Source organism: Dromiciops gliroides, chromosome 3, assembly GCF_019393635.1.
Source record: "Dromiciops gliroides isolate mDroGli1 chromosome 3, mDroGli1.pri, whole genome shotgun sequence".
Classification (NCBI taxonomy): domain Eukaryota; kingdom Metazoa; phylum Chordata; class Mammalia; order Microbiotheria; family Microbiotheriidae; genus Dromiciops; species Dromiciops gliroides.
The window spans coordinates 83,284,617-83,304,552 of NC_057863.1; the positions used below are offsets into that span (position 1 = coordinate 83,284,617).

Sequence of the window (19,936 nt, forward strand, 5' to 3'; positions counted from 1 at the left end):
CTGGCATCCCTACCAGTATAGAAATGCTTTCTTCTATCTTTGATAGTAATCTAGTCTCTACTTGAAGACTTTCACTCCCTCAGAAACTTTTTCCTTATTAGTATTCTTAGAAAATGTTTAAATTATATTACTCAATAGGTGAATGACTAAAAATCAAACTCCAAGGGAACGTTCCCTTAAGAACGAATTTTAGCTAAATAATAAAATTAAGCAATTAAGTAACATCTCTGTAAAACTGGGCCCATGTTTCTTATACATAGGGCTCATTTTAATAGGATGTGCAGAAATCACTCTCTCAACAATTCTTAATTGCCTCCGATGTGCCAGGCAGGGGAGGACACAAAAACAAAAGTAAAACAGTCCTGCCCTCTAGGAGCTTCCATTCTTTTTTTAGGAGATACACTATTAGAGATAAGTCAATGTAATGGGTGCTTATCAGATAAGTAAATATAGGGTCCTATGATTAAGTAAAGTATTAGTGGGAATAATTAATGGGGGAATCAAGAAAGGAATCCTGAAGATGGCAATTAAGATGAGCCCTGAAAAAGGTTCAAAAAGCCAAAGCTGAGGCGGGAGAGCATGTAAGGCACAGGGGAAGGCCTGTGCCATCATGAAAGTGAGAGATAAGCTGTAAATGGATAGCATCAGGCCACTTTAATGGAAGGGTAGTGTTCCTGAGTATAATAGGCCTGGAAAAATAAGCCAAATACCAAACAGAAAAGTTTATATTTTATCCTAATAGTAATGGAGAAGAACAGATACTGCATGAACAAGAATGATATGATTGGACCTAACTTCTAGCAATACAACAGCTTCATAAGGAATGGAAAGGGGATAAATTGGATACTGGTAGACAGGCTAATATAAAGGTCTAGGGCCTAGAAATAGTAGAGGTCTAGACTTGGATTTGGGCCACTTACACATTTATTGTACCAATCAGAATAATAATATAATTTATTTAAGATTATGAAAAAAACAAATCATGTGGGAAGATTCTTCTATATTTACTAAGAAATGCATTTTCCCAGGGCCATGGAGGAATTGCTACAGGATCAAACTAGGTAAATCCCAATCAGTAATATTCTAGACTGGTTCAGTGACCTTAAAAACGAGGGACAGAAAAGTGTTTACAGGAAGCAAAAGTTTTTAAGGATCTGGAGTAATGACTAATGAATATTTAGGAAAGTGACAAAAGACTGGTCTTTTGGGGAAAAAAAAAGGGAGCTAGATATTTCTGTGCCTTTTGATACTATCATGCAAATTATTTGAAAAATAATACATACCAATAAAGTTTTCATTTCTGAGTCAACAGTTAAGATGTTTCTGGCTAAAGTGCAACAGTTTTGGAAACACTAGGCTGCTAGAGGTGTCATCTTTTTCAGTAAATGGTAAAATCTAGACTTACCCACATAGCGATCCCGGTGGTACTCTTGAAAGTCAGGGTCTCTGAATTCTAATGTTTTCTTAGTCAATTCCATTTGATTCTTATGCGATCCTTGACAATTCTTTTCACCAACCTAAAAATGTCTCTATAGTTTTTGTTGGATGATGTGTTCTGTGCTTTCATCCTAGAATGCAGTGTGGTTCCTGGTTAAATGACCATGGTCAAAATATATATCATTTGCAAAGTCAGCTATTGATAAAACAAAATTCGAACAAAAATATGAAGTGAACTCAACGAAAATGAACCAAACAGACATTTGAAGGAACCACAAGAAATTGGCTATCACTGATAATAAATTTAAATGACATAATATAGTAATATTAATCTTTGTAATTATATAACACTTTCTTAAGGTACTTTGAAATTAACATTTAAAAATTGTTTTCCTTTAGTCCTCACATAGGCGAAGGAAAATCTGGAAAGTAAAAGAAATCTCTAATAAAAATGTCATTGTTTTCCCACAAGAAATAATCATTACTTTTATATTTTAAGGGTATGGAGGGTGTTTGTTTGGCCCCTGGAGCTGATCCTGAAGGAGATGGGGCCACATTCCTTACAGCAAAGCTTAGAGAGTCACTCTGGGAAGCCTTTGCACTGGGTTCTCCTCACCTTTCTCCTTCCTATTGGATGCCAGTTTCTCCAAACACCTTAGAAATTATTAGATTATATTCATCTGCTATCCTATGAGACAGATGCTTAGCATGGCTTCTGTGTGGGCAATGTTAAAAAGAACACTGAGTTTGCTGTGTTTTTTCCCAAGGGAAAGAAGTCTACTTTTAAAAATATAAAGAAGGCTGATTTTTCATGGGTGTGGTTTTTTGTAGGACCATTTTAGTACGTTCTTAGATATCATTCCTGACCATTAATCAATCAATATTCTAAAATGTTCCATAGCTACTTCAGAGTTATCGTATGATTATGAAGTGAGGTCCAATAATTTCTACTAAATATAAAATGTTTAAGAATCTATACTCTCTACGTAAGGTAATGGAATAAAAATTAATTTTCTTCTACAGTCTAGAAACTTTTTGTCTTATAAACAGCATGACTGCTAACATGAAATAATACTTTAAGAATAAAGGAAACACAAACATTCAAAATCCAGTCTTTATTGTTAAATCAAAATTTGTGATTTTTCTCAATAGATTTGGTTAGAGTAAATTGATTCAAAGCTTTAAAACACTGCAGGTTCCAAAACCTTCTGGGTATGCTCACTGGATACTTAAATTGTTCAGGTAATATAGTGGGAAAATCCCACATCTACTGAAACTGTATTCTCATTCTTTATTTCTCTAATTGTGGCTGTCAATGGTAGCAACAACTTTCTAAATTGCAAACTTAACATTTGGTAGGTCCGGATAATACTTTAATTTGATGTGGTGTTATTTGGACAATTTTTCTAGGAAGAAATTCTGTTCCAATTTTTGGGTACCTTGAAAGACAAAACAAGATTTCCAGAATTCAAATCAAACCAACAAATATTTACTGATGAATTACTTGTTATATATGAGGCACAACTACATTTCAGTAAATATTTGGTGCCTGTCTTCAACAATCTTAAATTTGCAAAACAGAAGCCAATATTAATAGTGAGATGAATTTGGAAATTGGGGGTAGGGTGGGAGAGAATCAATAATCCTTCAAAAGTCAGTTTTTAAAAAGTTATTTGAAGTAAAACAGCTATAAATGTAGCATTCATTAAGACCCCAAACAGAGAAAATGTCAGGTAGTCTTAACTGAATAAGTTTTTTGTGAACTAGAAGTCAGTTTTGAAATGTACAGAGGAAACAAAAGAGCTATGAAAATAAGATGTTAAGAGGTGTCAAGAAGATATCAAAAATTCCAAGAGAGCTTTTAAAAGTTTACAAATTAAACAAGCCAGAAAAATTAATAAATATTGGCTTAGAGGTATAGACAACTTAAAAGAAACCATTAAGGATTTTAGGAAAAAGGAGTAGGGAGGTAGGTAGATAGCACAGTGGATAAAGCAGCAGCCCTGGATTCAGTAGGACTTGAGTTCAAATCCAGCCTCAGACACTTGACACTTACTAGTTGTGTGATCCTGGGCAAGTCATTTAACCCTCAGTGCCCCGAAAAAAAAAAAAGTAGATAAAAGTAACTTAAAGGAAAAAACAAGACATGAGTAAACTTAAGGCAGTAGTCTTGGCCATGTGACTATGAAGTAATAAGTTAGATTGGTTCCATAAGACATACACAAAAATAAGTCTCATAATTTATAAGCCATGAAAAAAAGAAAATTAAAATTACATGATAGCACAATAAATTCAGGATCATTTCCTATAGAAATGTTAATGAATCCTGTCTTTCATTTAGAATTATGTGTGCATTTTTGTTTATTTTTCATGAGAAACAAAAAGGAGTTAAATGTTCTACATTTGCAATATAGGAAAGATTTGAGATTTCCACAACTCTTTCCTTTTATTAAAAAATAAAACCTACACACACACTTAGATCAATGGTAGGTATGTTTGATGAATTTATCTCAACAATTTACCAGGCCAGTCTGACAATATACATAAAATGGATTCATGGAGGGGTTGAGGGTTTTTCTTCTACACTAGGAAATCAGAAATAACACTTTCAGGGAGTAAGTAATGCTACTAGAAAGGGAAAAAAGAAAAAGTAATTTAAGAAAAATAAGGGGAGGCAGAAGGCATGGGGCAGAGGGGGGTGGTGGGAGAACCAAATGCTATCCTTAAACCACCATGTTAAATTTCTGAATTTGTAGTCCTTAGAGGAAACAGATAACAGTTTCTTATCAACTCTAAGTAGCTGAGCTTCATCATCTATAAAGTGAGGAGAGTTGGACTAGGTGACTCTGAGGTTCTTATCCAGCTGTAGTCAAGAAAAGCAGTTTTCAAATTCGATCTCTAATACTTACTAGCTGTATGACTCTGGACAAGTCACTAAACTGTCCTCAAATGTAAAATGCGCTCCTAAAGTCCCTTCTAGCTCTAGAACTATAATCCTATGAGTATGATTAACGAAAAGAAACAAGAAGTCAAAACTATTTTTGTCTCATAGGGTCACGGGATGAAAGCTTGGAGATTATCTACTCCAATGTCCTCATTTTAGAGATAAACAGGCCCAAAAAGTTGAAGTGATTTGCTCATTGTCACAACGACAGTGAATGGCATTGCTGACTTTTAAACCCCTCAGGTCCTTTGACTCAAAACTTTTTCCATGGCCCCTTCTCATTCCATAAGATAGTGTAAATAATGTTAATTTAATTTTTTTTTTCAGATATTAAAGTGCTTTGAAGTTTTCAGAAAACTTACTGAGTACCTTCCCTGTCAGAATTAACTTCCATCCCTCCACTACCATTGCTACCTTATACAAAATAAGGCCCAGTGCAATGAGTTTCAGAACTAGCTTTGCCACAGAGAAGTTATGTGACTTTGTTCAACACTGGACCTCAATATTATCGTTTCTAAAATAAGGAAGCTAAAGCAAATAATCTATAAGGACTCTTATTATTTCATAATTCTTTTTCTCTTTTATAGCTGAAAAGGAGTAACAAAAAAGTCCATCTGTGATATGAGGAAAATATAATGAAATGGCTATGGTCAAACTCCACTCAATACAAAAAGAAACAAAAGAAAATGTGTTTATACTACTAATAAAATTGAAAAATAGATCACAGATTTGTGTGTGTGTGTGTGTGTGTGTATGAAATGCAAGAAAATACCATGAAATACTTCTAGATACATTCTATTTTATATATATATATAAAGCCTTATATATGTATATATATTTTATATACATATATTTATATACACACATACATATACTTACATATGTACTATATATACATAGACACATAAATACTTCAAGGCACAGTTTGATAAATATGCTATTATTCTAATATCTAACTGGAGTATTAAATAAGTGACTATCACCCCTATTTTCCTAAATTGCATTTTAGTACCAAATTCCCAAAACATTTATATTGGATATTTTTCGATTTTTTAAGTCTTTTCTTGAATGGATTTTAAGCTATTTTTCACCTAATTATTTCTCCTATGTAAGAATGGGAATAGAAATTGTTTGCTAAAGCAAACCTCAGACCCCTAGAAGTCCTTGACCTCTAACGACAGCTGCTGCTGGGGCCAAAGACATTGCACTGATGTGTGAATCAATGCCAAATGACAATTTTATAATACCCCACATGGCAACAGGACTGAAGGTACCCCATGCAGGATATTTTGAATTGGGAAACCAATCACTTACATTGAGCCATTTATTATGGGTAAATGAAATGAAACATTACAAATTACTAACTTTACTTGGAGTGATTTGACTAGGACAAGAACACTATTCTTTTAAAAAAATGATTCCTCTAACTATATCTGTATTTTTTGCAACATCATCAACATTCACAACTCACCATATTTCCTAAGGTTTTTGCTTTTTTTTTTTTTAAGTTACTGGCTCCTTTATTGTCCAATCAACTTTAAAATATACTTTGGTTGTCATAATTCTCAGATTTCTTGAGCATTCCCAGAAAAGGTTTCTAACATGTACAAAAAATATAGGCAATGTTCAACACACAATAAATTTTGTCATCAGGACATCTCTGAAAACAAAAATTTACTAAGACTTACCCTTCAAATGTCTTTCTTTAAAAAAATAGTACACTGTTAGTCTTTATACTGGTTTTAAAAGAATATAATTATTTCAATGTTTACTTAAATATAGCTGATCTTTATAAAAAAAAAAGCTACCCTGATTAAGAGCCCTATTTATATTAAGGACTTAAATGTATAAATGCAAAACAATCTTTACATCACATGGTCCACATACTTTGTGTATCTTACTAGAGTTAACAACAGAAAGCTCTATCATGGGACAGGGACAAATTTAATTAACTATTCATGACAGTGGCACTCAAATTTCTACTATTAAAAGTTTTCATGTATGTTCTCAATAAAACATATAAAATAGTTACACATTCTCTACCATGATTCAATGTGTAATCTGCAAAATGGGCAAGAATATATTTTGGCAGAAAAGGCATTTCTTGTATCGTACAAAATTCTGCTAGCAATAAATGTCCATATAGTATTAATTTGAGTTAAATTATAATTGTATTTTAAAACACTCTTATAATATATGTAAAGTGCTTTGTAACCAAGCGCTATATAAATGGAAGCTATTATTTTTACTAAAATACTAACATAATTCTGTCAAAAGAAATAATAATACTGTATCATAACCTCTTATTTTTAATAGTTTTAGACTTAACCACAAGATTCTTTTTCCAAACTGAGGCTTAGAATGTATTTCTATCCTTTTTTTTTAAAGAGCTATTTATCTGCAAATTTTTTAATGTTTGGTCATTTCTGAATTATAAGGAATTCTCCTTCATAGTAGCTATAACAATAATACCTTGCACTTACGTAGCGCATTTATTTCCAAAGTGCTTTCACACAGGTTATCTTTTTTTTTCTTTTAACAAAAGCATGCAGAATTACTATTAAAAGTACTTAATGGAATAATGCATATGCATCAGAGACCGGACCCTACCCCATGCCAGGAACATTTTTACATACCAATAATTTCTTTACTTCCCATCTGTAAAAGGATATGCTTTTCTTCTGAGACCAAAGTTTTGTAAGTCACTATGGGCTAGTGGTCCATGGCATTTTGGGTAAAGAATGAAAACATGTTTTGCACATTTATATGGGAATGTTGTGTTTTGTTTTGTTTTTTAAGATATTACCTTTTCTTTAGGTCTTATTTCTGATTCAGTGTAAGAATTTGCAAAATAAAGTTTTACCCCATTGTTACTAAGATCATGTTCTTTGAAACAAAGCTGCATACATTAAAAGCATACTGTAAGTTACCCTACAAAATTAATTAGTTCTATTCCCTAATATTAATGATATTTTAAAAGGAGCCTACTTTAGGATTTTCACATACCAGGAAAATAAAATCATCAGGTCAAGTTGTCTACTGAATAAAAATATAACATTTTAAGTAAATGTTATCACAAAACTATAAGCTTTGCATTTCTTTTTGCTTGTCTTTGGAGTCACTGGAATCCAATAACAATTTTAAGGAATATCAATAATGAAAGAATATAAGTGAGTGTTTATAAAATAGGCTTCAACATTTAAATATCAATGTTCTAACTACTGTTAGGTCTTTTGAAATAGCAAGGTGTTTTTTAAAAAAATCTGAATAATTAAATCAGTTAAGTAAAATACCTTCTTATGTAAACTTATCAATGAAATTTGGGTAGAGCTAATAAACTAAGTAGGCTTTTTTGTCACATACTGTTGAAATATGAGAGGCAATATGTTACAGGTGATCAAGAACTGATCTCAGCAAAAGGAAAACCTGGGATCGAGTCCCACTTCTGATACATACTGGCTATGTGAATTTGGTAAATGACTGAACCTTTTGAGTGCTCTGGGTAGCTCTCTCTAAGACTTACAGAAAAGGTGCCAACCTGCACTGCTAGAAGAAGTTTCCTCATCATGGAGTTCCCAATATCGAAGAACTCAATCTCAATCCCTATCTCCTCTATTTTTGGACAATAATAAGGTAATAAAATAGCCTTAATCTTCACAGTTTAATTATATCCTCTTGGCAGGTTTAAGATTTTTAAAAATCAAATGCAATTTTCAATGGAATTCAATACAGGGGGAAAAAAAGCAGAAACAAGAGCATAAAGAAACTGAAAAGAAAAAAAGATTTTCCTCCCACCCACAAACCTAAATTGTTACTAACTGTAAAATCACAAGAATTTGGGCTTTTTGTTGTTTTTTTTGTTTTTATTTGGTCCAAATGAATGAAATTAGGGCATGAGGGATTTCATATTCTATGGCTGAAAGGACAGTTAATTTTCATTTGCCTGATACTTTAGTTGAGAGTCTACCAATGAGGCAGGGGATATTCTATTTGACATCTCATGGTCCCTTCCAGTCTTATGATTGAACTGTACTTCATTTTCATTTACTAGTCTCATACTGTACTGACACTGCTCCCAAAGGAGTCCTAAAACACATATAATGTATGTGCATACAACCACCAATTTGTCATTAATAATATGACAGCATTTCTTTTACTATATTTCCTGGGTGTCATTTTGACGATTTATTATAATCTGAGGATACGAGAGGTACAATCACAAAGACTGAGAGGGAGAGCATCAAACTGGGGGCCAATTTTAATATTTTATACTAAATTATAATATTATACAAGATCACAGTTTTTCTGCAGAAAAGGGTGGACAACAAGTGCATTTAAGTCTAAAAATAAGGCCCTAAGTGCTAAATTCAAACAAATACAAAACTTCTGAAAAAACATTTATAGCAAAACAGTGCAATGTGTACTGTGCCCATATCCCAGCCATGTGAACTGAGTTATTAGCTTATTAATTTAAAATATATTTTAGCTGAGGGTTTTGAATCCTCAACTAGACAGCACAAAAATCTTTAGTTCATTTTCTCGTTCAACTTGCCTGTTGTTGGCAAGGAAAGAGTTTCTGTGTTAAATAACGGTGTCCCAGTAGGACAAGATAAAGCAGGTAGTGTAGCAGTTCTAGAAGGTTGTTTTTCTGTGCTAAGTAGCCTTTGATCATCACTCACCTCCCACCTTGTAACTGTGGAAGAAGTCCACTCTGACTGTTCCAGAATAGACTCTGCTGAGGGTCTCTCTGGTGTTTCAGTAGCACCTGATGTGACTGTGGAGTTCAAGAACATTTTGCTGCATCTTTTCCTCTTCTTTAGCATTTTAAAATCAAGTTTTTGCGTCCTTAGGTACTTTCCCACAACAGTTTTTCTAGCTAGATGCCCACAACCCAAAATAGCAGAATATTTAGAAAGCAAAGGTGATATATACTTTCTTATTATCTCATTCTTTCTGCTCCTAACCCAGGGTATTTGTTTTCCTGGAGTGTTTTTAACTCTTATTCTAGCAATTCCATGATGGAGAACCATAGGTCCAGAAGTCTTTTTGTAAAAACCTGGGTCCTTACTATTTGCCTCCTTCCTTTTCCAGATTTTCTTTGGATTCTTCTTCACAAGTAGCTCACTTCTGATCGACTTTACAGGTGTTTTAGCAACCCTCTGCTTACATGAAGCTGATCTGGAGTAATTTTCTATTTGAACATGCATGGTATCTAAAGGTAAGATTGCTGACTGCTGTGAAGATTTATCTGCAGGGCTGTCAATCAAAACTTCCCAATTCTCTGGGGAAACAGAAGGTGCACTCAGCTTTTGACTTGATGTTAAATCATCTCCTTTAGTTGAGGAATGGGAAAGTCCATCTAGCTTTTGACTTGATATTAAGTCACCTCCTTTGACTGAGGAAAGGGAAGGGCCATCCAACTTTTGATTTGATATTAAATCATCTCCTTCATCTGACAAAAGGGAAGATCCATCCAACTTTTGACTTGATGTTAAATCATCTCCTTTATCTGGGTCTAAAGAAGAGCTAGCAAGGTCTAACAAATTAGAAGACTGGTTAGCTGGTGAACATTTTCTCTGAGAAGCAACTCCTTTGTTCAACTTGACATTTAGGTTGAGACTTTTAAACAGCTGTCTCACGTGGGCAGGTTTTTTATCCTCTTCTCCTAATGAGTCAGAAGGAGCTGTTTTCAGGACTCGATTAGATATTGGATCATAATATTTAAAAGAACATCGTTTGTATTTATATTTTATAGAATCATTTTCTATGGAATTTTGGTTTCTTTTCATTTTAAGTTCATCAAGAACTGCTTTATTCTGATTAGTCTCTGGGCAAGAAAGAACATAAACTACTGTTTCAGGTTGCACAGGGCTCAAAATTTTGCTGTATGATTCAGGGAGTTTAAGTGTACAAAATCTGGTACTCATGTTTGGTGTCCTATCATTCTCCAACCAAATACCTGTCTCATTGTCCAGTAGCTCTTCTTCACTATACACATGTCTTCCAAACATTGAATAGTCTATCACACTTGTCTGAGTCCCATGGCTGACTTTAACAACTTGGCATCGAGAAGCCATGCGCCATGTTCGCTTCTTAGGCCGCTTAGCTGGTGGACCATTGCATAGCATATCTGAAGCCTCAGAAAAGTTGCCAAAACTACAAACGCTTGTAGTATCATTAAAATCTGGCAGTGCATTAGCTGATGCCCCACTTTTCTGTTTATTTTTGTTTGTTTTCTTAGGCTCAGGCTCATCATTAAAGTAACAACGGAAATGCCGGCCTTCCCGAAAATCACGTACCATAGCTTCAATTTTTAAGTCATCTTCATACATTATTTGAGTCCATGTTTTTCCCACAAAGGAAGGAGGCACATGAGGAAGTGCAGGAAGCACCGGCTCATCATAGTTTTCCACTGTATTTACGTTTGCTTGTTGTGTGTCCTCTAAGGAACTAATTTTGAGAACAGAGCTCAAACGAGATTGATAGTTCTCATCTTCCAGGTCAACATGCACCTCTGTTAGAAAGTCTATTTCTTTCACAGCTAATGTATGCTGGTCAGCTACTGATTCAAATGGGGCATCACAATCAAAACTCATTTCAGAATCTGTTGTACTTTCATGATCCAAAATGGCAGATATATTAAAAAAGGAACTCTCCTCCTCTTGGCTGGACTGTATATTGGGCAGAATGACGTCTTCAACGACTTCGTTAACAGGAACTGTACCAATACTGCTCAACTTTGTTTCTGAGTTTTCTCCTAATGTGGGGGTGGACTCAAAGTTTAGTGAGCCACCAGTACCCATACACATAATGCTCAAATTTGTTTCTAAGTTTTCTCCTACTTTGGGAATTGAATCAAAATTTAGTGAGCCAACAGTACCCATACCCACACTGCTAACCACTGTTTCTGAGTTTTCCCTTAGTTTGAGAATTGACTCACAGTTTAATGAGTCATCAGTCCCCATACCCATACTGCTTACCACTCTTTCTAAATTTTCTCCTAGTTCGGGAGTTGACTCAATTAGTAGGTCATTGGTACCCAAATCCATACAGATCAATGCTATTTCTGAATTTTCTCCTAATTTGGTAGTTGACTTAAACTTTGGTGAGCCATCAATACCCATATCCATTCTAGTCAAGTTTGTTTCTAAATTTTCTCCCAATTTGGCAGTTGACTCAAAGTTAAATGAGCCATTGTTTCCTAAATCCATAATGGACAACAATGTTTCTGAGTTTTCTCCTAATTTGGCAGCTGATTCAAAGTTTAGTAAGTCATCATTCTCTATATTAATACTAGTTGACAATGTTCCTGAATTTTCTCCTAATTCTGGAGTTGACTCAAAGTTGAAAGAACCATCAGTACCCACATGCATACTACTCAATTTTGTTTCTGAGTTTTCCCCTAATTTGGGAGTTGACTCAAAGTTTAGTAAATAGTCATTCCCCATATCCATAATGGTGAACATTGTTTCTGAATTTCCCCCCAAAATGTCAGTTGACTCAAAGTTTAGTAAGCCATCATTCCCTATGTCCATACTGGTCAACTCTGTTTCTGAGTTTTCTCCTAGTTTGGGAGCTGACTCAAAGTTTGGTGAGCCAACAATCTCCATACCTATATTAGTCGAATTTGTTTTTGAGTTGGCTCCAAGTTTAGAAGGTGACCCATGGTTTATTGAGTCACTAGTCCCCATAACAATACAGCTTATCATACTCTCTAAGTTTTCTCCAAATCTGGGAGGTGATTCAAAGTTGAGTGAACCGCCAGTTCCCATACTCTTATTGATAAATTCTGGTTTTGAATTTTCTCCTACGTTGGATATTGACTGAAAGTCTAACAAGTGATCAATTCCTATATCCATGTTGATCAAACTTCTTTCTGAATTTTCTTCTAGATTGGAAATAGATTGAGAGTTTAATGAGCCATCAATTCCCATGCCCATATTGATTAACCTTGATTCTGAATTTTCTTCTTCTCTGGGAGTTGACTCAAAATTTAATGAGCTATCTGTACCTACTTCAGTATTAGTCAACAATGTTTCTGAGTCTACTCTAGGTATGAGACTTGGCTCAGGTTTTGGTTTTTCCAACACAGTTTCTAAGCTTTTTTCTACTTTGGGCACTGACTCAAAGTTTACTGGGTTAACAGTCTTCAAACCCACATTGACCAACTTTGTTTCTGAGTCTTTTTCTAATTGGGGATTTGACTCCGAGATTACTGAGCTACCAGTTTCCAAATTTATACTGACTAAATCTGGTTCCTCTACTTTTGGAGATAACTTAAAGTTTGGTAAGCCATCAGTTCCTACACCCATGCTGATTAACCTTGGTTCTGAATTTTCTCCTTGGTAGAGATGTGACTCAAAATTTAGTGAACTACCAGTTCCCATTTCGATATCAGTCAACAATGTTTCTGAGTCTGCTCTAAGTACGGGATTTGGCTTAGGTTTTGGTGATTTCAACCCAGTTTCGAAGCTTTTTTCTACTTTGGGCACTGACTCAAAGTTTACTGGGCTACCAATCCTCAAACCCACATTAACCAACTTTGTTTCTGAGTCTTTTTCTAACTGGGGCTTTGACTCAAAGTTTACTGGGCTACCAATCCCCAAATTCATACTAAACTCTGTTTCCTCTACTTTTGGAGATAACTTAAAGTTTGTTGAGTCATCAGTTCCTACACCCACACTGATTAACCTTGGTTCTGAATTTTCTCCTTGGTAGAGATCTGACTCAAAATAAGGTGAGCTACCAGTTCCCATTTCAATATCAGTCAACAACGTTTCTGAGTCTACTCTAGGCACAGGACTTGGCTCAGGTTTTGGTGATTTCAACACAGTTTCGAAGCTTTTTTCTACTTTGGGCACTGACTCAAAGTTTACTGGGCTAGCAATCCCCAAATTCATACTAAATTCTGTTTCCTCTACTTTTGGAGATAACTTAAAGTTTGGTAAGCCATCAGTTCCTAAACCCACACTGATTAACCTTGGTTCTGAATTTTCTCCTTGATTGAGAATTGACTCAAAATTTAGTGAGCTACCAATCTCCATTCCAATTTCACTTAACAATCTTTCTGAGTCTGCTTTAGGTATGGCTCCTGGTTCAATATTTGGTGAGCTTCTAGTCATCGAAACAATGCAGCTGACCACACTTTCTAAGTTTTTTCTTACTTCGGGCTCAGAGTTTACTGATCTACCAGTTCGCAGACTCGGATTGACCAACTTTGTTTCTGAGCTTTCTTCTAACTTGGGATTTGACTCAAACATTCCTGAGCTACCACTCCCCGAACCCACACCAATCAACTTTATTGCTGAGTTTTCTCCTAATTTGGGAGCTGAGTCAAAGTTTGGTGAGCTACCAGTACCCAAATCTATATTGATCAACTTTACTTCTGAATTTTTCCCTACTTTGGGAGCTGACTCAAAGTTTCCTGAGCAATCAGTTCCCATGCCCACATTGATTAACCTTGTTTCTGAATTTACTCCTAGTTTGGGAGTTGAATCAAAGTTTAGTGAGCTACTAGTCCCCACACTCGTAATTACCAACCTTCTTTCTGAGTTTTCTTCCAGTTTGGGAGTGGACTCAAAGTTTAGTGAGTCATCAGTTACCATAGCCATATTGTCTAACCTTGATTCTGAATTTTCTCCTTTTTTGCAAATTGACTCAAAATTTATTGAGATACCAGTCCTCACTCCAACATTGGTCAAAAGTGTTTCTGAGCTTTCTCTAGGTATGGGACTTAGTTCTACGTTTGGTGACCTCCTAGTTGCCGTAACAATACAGCTCAACACAGTTTCTAAGTTTCTTCCTACTACAGGAGTTGACTCAAAGTTTACTGAGCTACCAGGCCCCAAATCCATACCAATCAACTTTGTTTCTGAATTTTCTCTTAATTTGGGATTTGACTCAAAGTTTACTGAGCCATTGGTTCCCAAAACCATACTGATTAACTCTGTTTCTGAGCTTTCCTCTACTTTGGAAGCTGACTCAAAGTTTGGTGAGCCACCAGTTCCTATACCCATATTGATTAAACCTATTTCTGAATTGTCTCCTAATCTGGGAGTTGAATCAACACTGAGTGAGCTACTAGTCCCCAGGCTCATAACAACCAATCTTCTTTGTGAGTTTTCTTTCATTCTATGGGTTGACTCAAAATTAAGTGAGTTACTACCAGTCCCCACTCCAATGTCAGTCAACAATGTTTCTGATTCTGTTCTAGGTATGGGAGTTGACTCAAGATTTGGTGAGCTCCTAGTTGCTGTAACAATACAACTTGACAGAGTTCCTAAGTTTTTTCCTACTTTGGGAGCTGACTCAAAGTTTACTAAACTACCAGCCCCCAAGCCCATTCTCATAAACTTTGTGTCTGAATATTCTCCTACTTTGAGAGTTGACTCAAAATCTGGTGAGTCACCAGACCCTATGCCCATACTAATTAACCCTGTTTCAGAATTTTCTCCTAATCTGGGAAGTAAATCAACATTTAGTGGGCCACTAGATCCCACACCCATAATGACAAACCTTCTCTGTGAGTTTTCTCCTAGTTTAGGAGTTGACTCAAAGTTCATTGAGCTACCAGTCCCCAAACTCATGCTCATCAACTTTGTTTCTGAATTTTCTCCTATGTTGGGAGTTGACTCAACTGAGCCCTTAGTTCCCACATCCCTATCAGTAAACCTTGTTTTTAAATTTTCTCCTCGGTTGGTTGGTAGTTCAACATCTAGTGGGCCACTATTTCCTATGCTAGTAACAATGAACTTTCTTTCTGGGTCGTCTTCTTGTTTGGGAGGGGATTCGAAATTTAGTGAGCTACCAGTTCCCAAACCCACACAAGTCAACATCGATTTTGAGTTTGTTCTGGATATAGGAGTTGACTCAAAGTTTGAGGAATGACAGGTTCCCATAACAATGTAACTCACACTAGTTTCTAAATTTTTTCCTACTTTGGGAGTTGACTCAAAGTTAAATAAGCCACCAGTCCCCAAATCCATACCGATGAACTTTGTTTCTGACAAACTCTCTTTCTCACAAACTTTTTGTGGTAATCTGGTAGATGACTCAAAGTTCACTGAGCCCTTAGTCTCCAAATCCGTACTTATTAACTTTGCTTCTAAGCTTTCCCCTACTTTGGGAGCTGACTTAAAGTGTGGGGAACCACCAATTCCTATACCCATATTAATTAACCTTGCTTCTGAATTTTCTCCTAGTCTGGGAGTTGATTCAAATCTTACTGAGCTACCCGTCCTCAAACTCATATCAATCAACTTTGTTTCTAAGTTTTCCCCTACTTTGGAAGTTGACTCAAAGTTGAATGAGCCACTATGCTGCATGCCAGTGCTGGTCATCACTGTTTTTGAGTTTTCCCCTAGTTTGGGAGTGGAAGCAAATTTAAGTGAGCTACGAGGTCCTAAACATTTATGGCTCACTTTTAATCCTGATCTTGCTTTTAATTTGGGGGTCAACTCAAATTTTAACAGACTACCAGCACCTATCCCAACACTGGTAAACTTTTTTTCTGAGTTTTCTTCTACATTAGGAGCTGACTTTAGTGAGCCACCAGTCCCAACACCAAAACTGGTGAACTTTGTTTCATAGTTTGTTCCTAATTTAGAAGATGATTCTAAATTTACCGAATTACCAGTCCCCCTACTAATGCTGGAAAACTCTGTTTCTGAGTTTGCCCCTAGTTTGTGGGTAGATGAAAAGTTAAGTGAATCACTAGTCCACATACCCTTTTGGATAAACTTTGTTTTTGATTTTTCTCCTAATTCTGGAGTTGATTCCAACTTTCCTGAACCACTAGTCCCTGTATTCATACTGAACAACCTTGTTTCTGAACTTGGTCCCACACTGGAAGTTGGCGCATAGTTTAATGAGCTACCAGTCCATATGCCCATATGGATCAGCTTTGTTTTTGAGTTTTCTCCTAATTTTGGAGTTGATGTAGAATTTTCTGAGTAACTCGTTCCCATATGCATATTGAGTATTTTCATTTCTGAGTTTGTACCCAGTTTGGAAGTTGACTCAAAGTTTACTGAGCCATGTGTTCCTACATCCATACGGCTGAACATGGTTTCTAAGTTTCCTCCTAGCTTGGGAGTTGACTCAAAGTTTACAGAACCAAAAGTTTGCACACCCACACTGATCAATTTTGGTTTTGAATTTCCTCCTAATTTGGGAGTCGACTCAAAGTTTTCTGAGTGAATAGTCCCCATATCCATACTGATCAACTTTATCTCTGAATTTTCTCCAAATTTGGGAGCTGACCCAAATTTTAGTGAGTGACCAATCCCCATATGACTAAATTTTGTCTCTGAATCTTTTAATTTGGAGGTTGACTCAAACTCTATTGAGCTACCAGTTCCCATACCAAAACTGGTAGATTTTGCTTCTGAATTTGTTTCTAATTTGGGAGCTGACTCAACATGTACAGAGTCACCAGTTCCCATACACATACGATTCAACATTGTTTCTAGATTTTCTCCTAGTCTGGAAGTTGACTCTAAGTTTACTGAACCACCTGTCCCCATCTCCATACTGATCAACTTTGGTTTTGAGTTTTCTCCTCTTTGGGGAACTGATTGAAATTTTACTGAGTGACCAGCCTGCATACTAATATGGCACAATTTTGTCTCTGACTTTGCTCCTAGTTTAGGGGTTGACTCAAATTTTAGCGAGCCACCAGTATTCATTCCCATACCTCTCAAGTTTGTATCTGAGTTTTTTCCTAATTTGGGAGTTGTCCCAATACCCATACTGACAAATTTTGTTTCTGAGTTTACTCCTAATTTTGGAGCTAAATTAAAGTTTAGTGAGTCACCAGTACCCATACCAATATGGCTCAACATGACTAAGTTTTCTCCTAGTTTGGGTGAGTTACCACTCCGTGTAACCATACTAGTTAACTTTGTTTCTAAATCTGCTCCCGGTTTGGGAGTTGACTCAAAGTTTAGTGGGCTACCAGTGCCCATACCCATACTTATTAACCCTGTTTCTGACTTTGTTTCTACTGTGGGAGCTGACTCAAAGTTTAGTAGGCTACTGATAGCCATACCCATGCTGAACAACTTTGTTTTTGAGTTTTCTCCTAGTTTGGAAGTTGACTCAAAGTTGACTGAGCCACCGGTCTGTGGACTCATATTCATTAACCTTGTTTCTGATTTTTCTCCTAATCTGGGAGTTGACTCAATGTTTAGTGAGCCAACAGTTCCCACACAGTTCAACTCTGTTTCTAAACTTCTGATGACTGACTTGGCCTTTCCAGTGCTACTGGTGTCCGTACCCAAACTGCTCAAATTTGTTTCTGATATTTCTACCAGTTTGGGAGTTGCCTCAAAGTTTAATGAGCTATAAGTGTCCACAGGCATACTACTCAACTTTGTTTCTGAGTTTTGTCCTAATTTGATGACTGACTCTGCCTTTAGTGAGCGACCAGTGCTATCAATACTGCTCAACTTTGTTTCTGAGCTTTGTCCTGATCTGATGACTGATCCAACTTTTAGATAGCCACCAGTACTTTTATGAATACTGCTCAATTCTGTTTTTGAGCTATTTCTTAATCTGATGACAGACTCATATTTTTGTGAGTCAAGAGTTCCCATACTGGTACTACTCAACTTTGCCTCTGAATTTGTTCTTAATTTAGGGGTTGACTCAAATTTTAGGGAGCTATCAGTACCCATATTCATACAGGTCAATTTTTTTCCTGAGCTTTGTCCTAGTCTAATTACTGAATCAAAATTTAATAAGCCACTAGAGTCCATGCCTACACTGCTAAAATTTATTTCTGAATTTTTTCCTAGTTTGAGAGTTGATTCAGAGCTTAGTGAGCCACCAGAATCCTTACTAATACTACTCAATTTTGTTTCAGAGTTTTCTCTTAATTTGGAAGTTGACTCGAAGTTTTGTGAGCCAGAAATTCCCATAGGAATGCTTTTCAACTTTGTTTCTGAGTTTTCTCCATATTTGATGATTGACCTAAAGTTCCCCGAGACATCAGTATCCATACCCATACTGTTCAATTTTGTTTCTGAATTTTGTCCAAATCTGATTATTGACTTAAAATTTTGTAAGCCACCAGTACTCACAGTGCTCAACTTTCTTTCTGAATTTCCTCCCACTTTGGCAGCTACTTCAAAGTTTAGTGGGCCACCAGTTCTGATATCAATAATGTTCATCTTTGGTTTTGAGTTTTCTCCTAGTGTTACCTCAATATCTTTTGAGCCACCAGTACCTATACTGCTAAATTTCATTTCTAATTTTTTTCCTGGATTGAAGGATGACTCGAAGTTAAATGAGCCACCAGTCCCCACGTCAAAACTGTATAACTTTGTTTCTGAGTTTTCTCTTAATTGGGAATTTGACTCCAAGTTTCGTGAGCCACCAGTTTCCATACCCATATGACCCAATTTTGCTTCTGAATTCTGTCCAAATCTGATGATTGACTTAAAGTTTTGTGAGCCACCAGTATCTGTGCTTATTCCCCTCAACTCTGTTTCTGTATTTTCTCTCAATTTTGAAGCTGGCTCAAAGCTAAGTGAATCATTCTTATGTTTTTCAGTACTACTTAACTTTGTTTTTGAGTTTTCTCCTAATTTAGGGATTAACCAGAAATTTGGTGAGGCATCATTTCCCTTATCAATACTGCTCAATTTCATTTCTGAGCCTTTTTCAAATCTGAAGATTGTTCTAAACTTTTCTGAGTCACTAATACTTATACCTATACTGCTCGATTTTGTCTCTGGATCTTCTCCTACTTTGGGAGTTGATTCAATGTTTCCTGAGCCAATGGTACTCATACCAATACTGCTCAATTTTGTTTTTGAGATTTCTGCTTGTTTGAAAATTGAACTAAAGTTTAGTGAGCCACCACTATCCAAACCAATGTTGCTTAAATTAATTTTAGGTTTTTCTCCTGTTTGAGGAGTTGCCTCAAAGTTTAGTGAGCCACTAGTTCCCATACCAACAATGCTCAACTTCGATTCTGAGTTTTTTCCAAATCTGATGATTGACTTAAAGTTTTGTGAGTCTTCAATATTCATACCCATACTGGTCAACTTTATTTCCAAGTTTTTTCCTGGTTTGGTGATTGCCTCGATGTTAAATGATCTACCTGTAGTCAGACTAGTATTACTTAATTCTGTTTTAGAGTTTTCTCCTACTTTGGGGGTTGAATCAAAGTTCAGTGAGCCACTAGTACCCATACTAATATTTCTCAATTTTGCGTGTGAATTTTTTCCTAATTTAGGGGTTAAATCAATATTTAGTAAGCCACCAATTCCTATACCAATGTTGCTCACCTTGTTTTTGGAATTTTCTTCTAATATTGGGGTTGAATCAAGGTTTAATGAGCTTTTTCCAAAGCTGATAATAGACTTAAAGTTTTGTGAGCCACCAGTACCCATACCCACACTGCTCGATTTTGTTTCTGCATTTTCTCCTACTTTGGGGACTGAATCAAATTTTAGTAAGCTACTTGTACCCATAGGTTTCCTGAATTGAAAGTCAGCCTCCCAAGTTTTACCCTGAGATTGTAAACCATCTCGTTGCAAAAATGATTTA

General features: G+C 36.0%; 2 protein-coding genes across 6 annotated transcripts in view; both read right to left on the reverse strand.

The window, feature by feature from the left end:
- Positions 1-19,936, reverse strand: part of LOC122745955 (DBF4-type zinc finger-containing protein 2-like) — an 84,987-nt gene that overhangs the window by 17,210 nt on the left and 47,841 nt on the right. The window lies entirely within an intron of this gene.
- Positions 1,412-19,924, reverse strand: ZDBF2 (zinc finger DBF-type containing 2). 5 transcript variants are annotated; one of them, XR_006355507.1, is made up of 3 exons: positions 9,061-19,924; positions 5,853-5,978; positions 1,495-1,587 (listed from the first exon to the last, which is right to left on the reverse strand). XR_006355507.1 is itself a non-coding variant. In XM_043991418.1 (2 exons), the coding sequence occupies exons 1-2, from the start codon at positions 19,858-19,860 to the stop codon at positions 1,530-1,532; spliced, it is 10,839 nt and encodes a 3,612-aa protein (XP_043847353.1). In that variant the 5' UTR covers positions 19,861-19,924; the 3' UTR covers positions 1,412-1,529. The 5 variants fall into 5 exon arrangements, 3 of the variants coding, with proteins under 3 accessions (XP_043847353.1, XP_043847352.1, XP_043847351.1); XM_043991418.1 differs by lacking the exon at positions 5,853-5,978 and having other exon boundaries at positions 1,412-1,568; XR_006355506.1 differs by having other exon boundaries at positions 1,441-1,568; positions 5,853-19,924.

Coding starts and splice junctions, on each gene's coding strand:
- ZDBF2 (XM_043991416.1), bottom strand. CDS start 19,860: ATGGGTACAAGTAGCTTACTAAAATTTGATTCAGTCCCCAAAGTAGGA. Junction 5,979..9,060: donor CCACAGTTACAAGGTGGGAG/GTGAGTGATGAT, acceptor TGTACATGTTAG/AAACCTTTTCTGGGAATGCT.